We start from the raw sequence: 8,872 nt of genomic DNA on the forward strand, positions 1-8,872 counted from the left end.
GTGTCATTGTTCCTGCAGCAGAGAGGGTTGTGTGACTGTGTGCAAGATCCCCTCTGCTGATGTCCAGTTCACCAGCGAAGGGTGGCAGGCCCGGGGCAGAAGAGTGGCAGGCCCGGGGCAGAAGGGTGGCAGGCCCGGGGCAGAAGAGTGGCAGGCCCGGGGCAGAAGAGTGGCAGGCCCGGGGCAGAAGGGTGGCAGGCCCGGGGCAGAAGAGTGGCAGGCCCGGGGCAGAACAGGCCCGGGGGCGTGTATCACTTCCGCAACGGATTTAGTTGGATTTCGGTTTCCGGGTTCGCCTGATTGGCCGCGACGGCCACGTGACACGCCGTGGCACGCCCCCGCGGCAGCGGCAAGGCGCCTCTACACGCTGCTGTGTTTCACTGCCACTTTCCCACTTCAACGCCAGAGCAATATTGCCGCGCCATCTTCTGAGTGCAGACGCGCTGCTGTTTATGAGAGAGCGTAGATTTCAGTGTGTATCATTTAATCATTTATCATTTAACATTTGAAAGGCATACATTGTTGTCATACAGAAGTACAGAATACTTTTATCCAAAATGCTTCTTACTGTTAGAGACTGTGCTAGACAAGATAAGTATGAAATAAAATAGTATAGAGACATATGTACAATGTTCGATGCAGAATAGAAGTAACTGAGTTACCATACAATATACTATGCAATGTAGCAATATACAATACGCTATAGTGCAACGCAGCAATGGGATGAGGTACAATTTACAGTAAGGTGTACGAGTTGCAGTGCAAATGCTTCTTACTGGCGCGCTCCAGAGACTGTTACCATACAAGTGATTCTTGACAAAAGGGACACGCCAATATTATTAGATGACTGATGACTGCACAGCAGCGTGGCGCGATATTATTAGACGACTGAACCGATGTGAAAGGGGAAGTGAACTCCAGCCTCGCGGTCAAGTCCACTCCGCCGCGAGCGTCAACACAGCAGCGCTCTGCCGCGGGGGCGGGCCACGGCGTGTCACGTGGCCGTTGCGCCCAATCAGGCGAACCCGGAAACCGAAATCCAACTAAATCCGTTGCGGAAGTGATACACGCGGCCCGGGGCAGAAGGGTGGCAGGCCCGGGGCAGAAGGGTGGCAGGCCCGGGGCAGAACAGGCCCGGGGAAGAAGGGTGGCAGGCCCGGGGCAGAAGGGTGGCAGGCCCGGGGCAGAAGGGTGGCAGGCCCGGGGCAGAACAGGCCCGGGGCAGAAGGGTGGCAGGCCCGGGGCAGAACAGGCCCGGGGCAGAAGGGTGGCAGGCCCGGGGAAGAAAAGGCCCGGGGGGCAGAAGGGTGGCAGGCCCGGGGCAGAACAGGCCGGGGGCAGAAGGGTGGCAGGCCCGGGGCAGAACAGGCCCGGGGCAGAAGGGTGGCAGGCCCGGGGCAGAACAGGCCGGGGGCAGAAGGGTGGCAGGCCCGGGGCAGAAGGGTGGCAGGCCCCGGGGCAGAAGGGTGGCAGGCCCGGGGCAGAAGGGTGGCAGGCCCAGGGCAGAAGGGTGGCAGGCCCCGGGGCAGAAGGGTGGCAGACCCGGGGCAGCCAGCCCACCACACCGTAGTCTGGTTCAGTGCAGGCAGAGTCGAAGAGCACTCAACCGGCCCGTTGAAGGAAAGAGAGTAAGAGACGGTAAAGAAAATAGTCGACACGAAAGAGGAGGAAACGAGGGAATTACTGCGGGTCAAAAGAGAGAGGGAGAAGAAGGGCTAGAGGGAGGAAATGTCAACACGCTAGAGAAGAAAATGGAAACAATAGCTAAGAATACCAGAAACAGGCAGCGTAGGGCAGGGCAGGGCATGAGGGCAGCACATTCTCTCTCACTCCTTCTTCACCTGCGACTAGATGAGAGTAGAGTGCAGAGCGGCCGTGACTGAACTATAACTTCCTTCTACAAGGACCTGACACCCATCACTCTACTGCAGCAGAAACCAGGCCAGATAACTGCTTGTTCTTCTAGCCTGTTGTGGCGCCGGTCCAGCTGCAGGTGTGTGTGTGTGTGTGTGTGTGTGTGTGTGTGTGTGTGTGTGTGTGTGTGTGTGTGTGTGTGTGTGTGTGTGTGTGTGTGTGTGTGTGTGTGTGTGAGAATGCATGCACGTGTGGGTGCATGCATGCGCAGTCACAGCTTTTGCGGCTAATATTTACACTAATTTTCATATTTACACACTTTGGCCTATTGATGCATTTCTTCTTGTGAAAAGAATACTCGTCTATGCTTAAGCCTGGTGGGGCATTTTCTAGAGAAAACCACTGAGTCGGATGAGAAGAGCAGTGTGTTGTTGGACCTCAACCAAGAAAAAGCACGGTCCTTCAGCCCCAAGTCTGTTTAAAAACAACAACTACTAGAGCAACATCTACCTCTCCCTCCTCTCCTAGGGGATCTACTAGAATAGAACTGAAGGGAATAAAAGTAATGTTCAGAATGGAGAGCACGGCCTTGAGAGACAAGCAGTGTATTCTGATGGTGTGTTCCGGAGACACAGTGCAACGCTGTGGATGAGTCTGTTCACAACCCACTGAACCACAACAGAGGGGCTTGACTGGACGTCGGTCCAAGTGCACCAGACCGAGGAGATCATCTCTCTCGCACACATACACACACACACACACACACACTCCTACAGCACCTACTCAACCGTTGCCAACCCAAGCTGCATAGTGATAAGCCGATATGACCGACCGTGGGTTTAAAAACACAGAAGCTTGTGGTACAATAAGCAAGAGGATGAGAGTATGAGGATGGTTCCGCATATGACATCATGCTCGCATCCACTCAGTAAGTCCACTGTTGGCACGACTGTCTGGTGGGCTCAGCACTTTCCACTGTTTTGTTTATGATTGGGGTGTGTGTGTGTGTGTGTGTGTGTGTGTGTGTGTGTGTGTGTGTGTGTGTGTGTGTGTGTGTGTGTGTGTGTGTGTGTGTGTGAGGGGTCCATCAGGATGTAATGATAACAGCAGAACATTAGGACGGACGGACCAGGCATTCAGATAGTTTTGTTGTGATAGAGCCACATCCTGACCTAAAGCATTTCCAGTGAGTGTAGCACTACGGTCACTTAAAGACCCCTTTTGTTTTTGACCATGTTTTAAGTATAAAGTCCATGCTGTCATGTGCACAGTCAGCAGATGGCTAGTGTAATATGACAATCTGCCACACACACACACACCCACACACCCACACACACACACAGCCCCTATGTCCTTCACTCAATATACACAACTACAGGAAGTCCTGGGGGGAGAAAAAAAGAAAACCCACAGGAAGTACAGGAAGTGATGGGGGAACTAAATAAAACAATGTCACTTTATTCTGTTACACCATTTCAACCAACAGCCAAGACCCCTGAAATGGCCGGGAGAAATGAGATGTAAAATGGAGTATTTATTGTGTTCCTTGGCTGGATAACTCCTGTGACGGGTCACCACAGTGGTACCCCCGTAATCACATAGCCATTAGTGGTTGTTTCCCCCTGGGTTAGCTCATCATGCTCCTTCAGCCACAGCAGGCAATAATACCCACAGAATAGTAAAGAGCCCTGAAGGCCCCGGGACCATGACCGTTAAAACCAGTCGCATCAAAAGGAAGCGACTAGGCTTGAATCGGCAGTACAAGCACACAGACTGGGCGGCAGAGTTAGGAATCACGTAGGTCTGTCATTAATAGATATGTCGTGTCTTCTGTACACCAGCAGAAGAAGCAGCGGGACAGAGAAACATGAGAGAGGTATACAACATCACCAGGAAGCTCTCGGGGAGAAGGATGAGATCAGAGAAGCCCAGAAAAGACAAGGCAGGAAACACACTATCCACAAAGGAAGAACAAACAAGGAGATGGGTAGAACATTTCACAGAGCTGCTCAACAGAGCACCAGCGAGCATCCCAGCAGATATACAAGCAGCAACAAACACACTCCCACTAAAAATGACCCCCCCAACAAAAGAAGAAACTAGGAAAGCAATATCACAATTGAGAGATGGGAAAGCAGCAGGACCAGACACCATTCCGAGTGAAGCATTCAAGACCGACATCACTACAAGCATCAAAGCACTCCATCCCCTCATGAGGAAAATTTGGCAAGAAGAAAGGATACCCAAAGATTGGAAAGAAGGCTACATAGTGAAGATACCAAAGAAAGGGGACCTTGCACTATGCAAGAACTACCGGGGGGGATCACGCTACTTTCGAACGCCAGCAAAATCTTAAACCGGATAATTCTAGATAGGATGAAGACTGCCGTTGACATGCTCCTCAGAGACCATCAAGCAGGATTCCGGAAAGAAAGGTCATGCATAGACCAGATCGCCACACTGAGGATCATCATCGAACAGTCCCTGGAATGGAACAGCTCCTTGATTGATTTTATTGTGGATTAGAGGGATAAAAACATGATAAAATGCAAGCACTTATTTCCATCATGGTCCCTGGTATTAAAAAACAGGACATACATCAACATAAAACAACATCATAAAACATTAAGATACAATATGCATATACAGTTGAAGATAAAAGAATAATAAATAAATATGCTACCCTCTCTTTCCTATGCCGATAGCCATGATCGTACATACTTTTTGAAGCCAGTTAACCTGGGGGCCTGTTTAATGCTGCTGGGCAGGCTGTTCCACAGTACTGCAGCTGAGTAAAGAAAGGTCTGCTGGCCGTACAAAATGAGTTTAAATCTAAACAGAGAGGTGTCTCTACCTATGGTTTCATGGCTATGATTGTTTTTTAAATATTGGAAGTAATTTAGAAGGTAGCTTGGCACCTCCCCTTTATAAATCCTATAGACTAGGCATAGTTTTATCATGGATACTATTTTTTCCACCCTGAGACACCTTAGGCTGTTGAAGTGGGGCTGGTCTAAGTGAGTACGAGTGGGGAGCTGCAGGACTATCCTAACTAACTTGTTCTGGGCAGTTTGAAGTCTATTTCTCAAGTTGCTGGGGGCACTGTCATACCAGGACAAGCAAGCATAGTCAAAATGACACTGAACTAATGCCCCTGCAAGTGCTCTAAGAGCTTTCCTGTCCAGGTATTTCGAATTTCTTATACATCAACTTCATCAATTTCGAACAGGCCTTCGACAGTCTAGATAGGAACAGTCTGTGGCACCTGATGGAGCACTATGGAATCCCACCGAAGTACATCAACATCATCAGAGGATCATATGACGGGATGACAAGTAGGGTACTGCACAGAGGGGAGCTCTCAAACCCGTTCGAGATAAAGACCGGAGTGAGACAAGGCTGCCTGCTGTCCCCCTTCTTGTTCCTGCTGGCCATTGATTGGACAATGAAGAAGACAACCGAAGGAGCCAGAAACGGCATCCAGTGGACACTGATGCACCAGCTTGAAGACCTATCTCTCTTATCACACAGTCACCAGCAAATGCAACAGACCAACAAACTAAAGGAAACAGCCTCAACTCTAGGAATGAAGATCAATAGGGTAAAACCAAGAAATTCCTGCCTCCGCCGCATTCTAAGAGTGAGATGGCCAAATGTCATTACAAATCTGGACCTGTGGGAGCGCACAAAACAACTACCCCCGCCAGAAGAAATAAAGAAGAGAAAGTGGATGTGGATAGGCCATACTCTGAGAAAGGAAGACACAAACATCACCCGGCAAGCCCTACGATGGAACCCACCCGGAAAGAGGAAACGCGGCAGGCCTCGAAACACCTGGCGCCGTTCTTGGGAATGAAAGAGGCTGGACTGCGATGGCACAACATCGTTCGGGAGGCCAAAAAATGCGCAAAATGGAAAGAAATAGTCAGTGGCCTATGCTCCGCAGGGAGTGCAAAGGCTTAAGTCAAGTAAGTCAAGTCTTCTGTGCACTCCGTCTGCCATCTCCTTTCTGGTCTCAATCCATGTCTGTGTGTCTATATGTAAATAGTCCCCACGGACGTTCTTATGTTTATATGCAAATAGTCAACATACACATACCTTGTAGTAGGGATATATATTTTGTTATAATTTTTTTTTCTCATAATTTGTTTTTATCTCATTTGATAATTTTTTGTTTGTGTATGTGGTTAAGATTCTTCTGTAGACACCATCCGTCTGTCTGTCTGTCTAATCTATATATCCCTCTCTCACTGACTTCATACACCTCATCCATCCTTCCTTCTCTTCACCGTCTCTCTCTTCTACTCCTCTCACTCTTGTAAGTCTGTACGGAGGTATAGAACCAACCAGACAGACCACCTGAATGCCTCCATCTTCCTTTCCTTTCCTCTCCTTTCACTAATCTCCTCCTCCTCCTCGGTCTAAAGCAGACTCGGGCAGGTCTAGTGGAGGGATAGTGATGACGAGAAGGAGAGAAGAGGGAGGAGAGGAAGGCCTTGGACTGTGTGGAGGAGATAGGGACCTGGATGTGATGATGGTAGATGTGATGATGCTGGATGTGATGATGCTAGATGTGATGCTAGATGTGAGTAATATGTGATGTAGATTAATGCATGGCCTTCCTCTTCATGGCTCAAAACTGGTGTATTGTGTGTGTGTGTGTGTGTGTGTGTGTGTGTGTGTGTGTGTGTGTGTGTGTGTGTGTGTGTGTGTGTGTGTGTGTGTGTGTGTGTGTGTGTGTGTGTGTGTGTGTGTGTGTGAAATGCCTCAACTAGCAGCTCATTAGCCTGTCATTATGTCATTGGAATAATGAGTCATCCATGGGCTAATGTAATGAAGGGAACTGCACCACTACAGTAGACTGAGAGACAGAGGAGAGAGCGAGCGAGCGAGAGAGACAGACGGAGAGACACAGAGAGAGACAGATGGAGAGACACAGAGAGAGAGAGAGAGAGAGAGAGAGAGAGAGAGAGAGAGAGAGAGAGAGAGAGAGAGAGAGAGAGAGAGAGAGAGAGAGAGAGAGAGAGAGAGAATAGAGAGGTGGAGAGATGCCGAGATGTCTGAGGTCACAGGGTTAGTGAGAGTTTCTATGGCAACCACACTCATTAAAGAGCCACCGACCTTAAAGAGCTGGCTAAATGACATCAGGCCTCAGCGGCATATCCAGCCAATCACATAGACTGAGAGGTCAGGGGCCATGGCAGACAGTAATGAGTGCCGATTGGATTACAGAGCTGGAGAGACTTTTAAAGAGTGTCTGGAAGCACATGACAGAACAACTGACTGACCGACTGAGTGGCTCGACTTTCTGACTGGCTTGTTCCCAGGATGCAGCCATCCATTCATTCATGGCTTGACGGACTACTGTAGCTGAATGCCTGTGTAGCTGGTTGGCTGACTGGCTCACTGACTGGGTGAGCTGTTGGATGGTCTGACTGACTTGACTGACTGACCCATCATTACAGTATCGAGTGAATCCAACCTCTACTCCTCCAGCTGTGTGTTGCGTTACGGTCTTTAACACCAGAACAGCCCCTCACCTCATTCACTCTGGTGTGTCATCCACCCCTATTCATGCGCTGTGGCGTAACACTCAGCTCCATTCAGTCGTAGTGTAACACAATAGCAGGGCTTGACATTTAACACGGTTTCGTGTTAAGGATTCGGCAGTGGCGTGTAACTCTGTCACTCTTACTAGCCACTTTGGTGGGTGACCTTTTGGCAGTGAAACAAAAGTGTCACCGGTGTTCACTGTCGACAACAACCAACAGGACCGCCCTGTCTTTCCCTTTGGATATTTTTTGCCGATCTTTCAGCGACGCATGAGAGTTGCTCCATGACCCGACAGCTCTGCCCGACATTTTGAAAATCGACCCGGAACAAGGCGTGGCACTCTCTGAATGTAAGCACACACACACACACACACACACACACTGTCAACAGTAGGCCAGAGCCCATTTTCCACACAGCCCCTGGGGCCCTTCTCTCTCCCAGGTTGAAGAAATACAATGCAGATGACAAACAAACACACACACAGTTTTATCATCAGTTTGGATAGCTATAATGGTTACTTCTTTAAATAAAATGTTATCTCCAGTTCCAACTTGGCAGATGGTACCGCAGTCTCAGGTCCACATCCAAAAGAACACTGAGCAGCTACTTCCACCGGGGAAACGGACAGAGTCTGGCGGATAGACTCTAAACAATCACATGAGCATACACACACAAGCACCTTAAGTGACTTACACAAGCACACTTATTACACGCACACACTGCTGCTACTTGCACTATAGAATAATTAATTTTTATAATTATTTATCCGCCGTTTTTTACTTTGTGAAAAAAAAAGATTATATAAATATATATTGTATTGTATAGTTTGTATAGATCTACTACGGTTGAGGAGCCGGGAAAAACAAGGATCTCACCTTTTTCACAGAATGTATGTACCGGTACATTTAAAAAAAAAGCTGTGACAATCAAAGAATCTGATCTGAATCCCTTTATTACTTTTGGTGGGGCAGAGGACTGTGGCTGGTGGAAGCGCAGAGTGGCTGGTGATGTGAAGCCCTGAAGCGAAAGAGCACAAGAGCTTCTGTCCTCTTACCCCTTTGACTCCCTTCAGGTCTCCCTTCAGCAGGCTGTCCAGAGGGAAGGTGATGATGTTGTTCATATTCTGGAACTAAAAAGAGGAGGGGTGGGGGTGGAAGGGTAAGGGTGCGATGGAGAAGGATGGAGGGAGATAAGGACAGAGAGAGGTTACGTCAGACGGTTTAAACCTGCAGGGACATCCGCCTGTCGGGAGTGAGCGATGCCATTGAAATATCATCCCTTCATGCCATCCAAGTGTGTGTGTGTGTGTGCATGTGAAATGGAGAAACACACAGGAAATGATAGGATAGCAGGATGAGGGGATTGTATGACATGTGTGATGCTGACGATGCGTGTGCTGCTAGAACAGGGGCATAATGGAACGAGCGGCTTGTGTGAGAATGTGTGACGGAGACGCTTTGAAACA

The 8,872-nt window shown here is 49.0% G+C and overlaps 1 protein-coding gene across 1 annotated transcript in view; it reads right to left on the minus strand.

Moving 5' to 3' along the window:
• Positions 1 to 8,872, minus strand: part of asap2a (ArfGAP with SH3 domain, ankyrin repeat and PH domain 2a) — a 111,100-nt gene that overhangs the window by 40,946 nt on the left and 61,282 nt on the right. Inside the window, 1 exon segment of the mRNA XM_084310883.1 lies at positions 8,462 to 8,536. Coding sequence (XP_084167009.1) covers positions 8,462 to 8,536 — 75 coding nt within the window.

Source organism: Notolepis coatsorum (assembly GCF_963971535.1).
Source record: "Notolepis coatsorum genome assembly, chromosome: 3".
Taxonomy (NCBI): Eukaryota; Metazoa; Chordata; class Actinopteri; order Aulopiformes; family Paralepididae; genus Notolepis; species Notolepis coatsorum.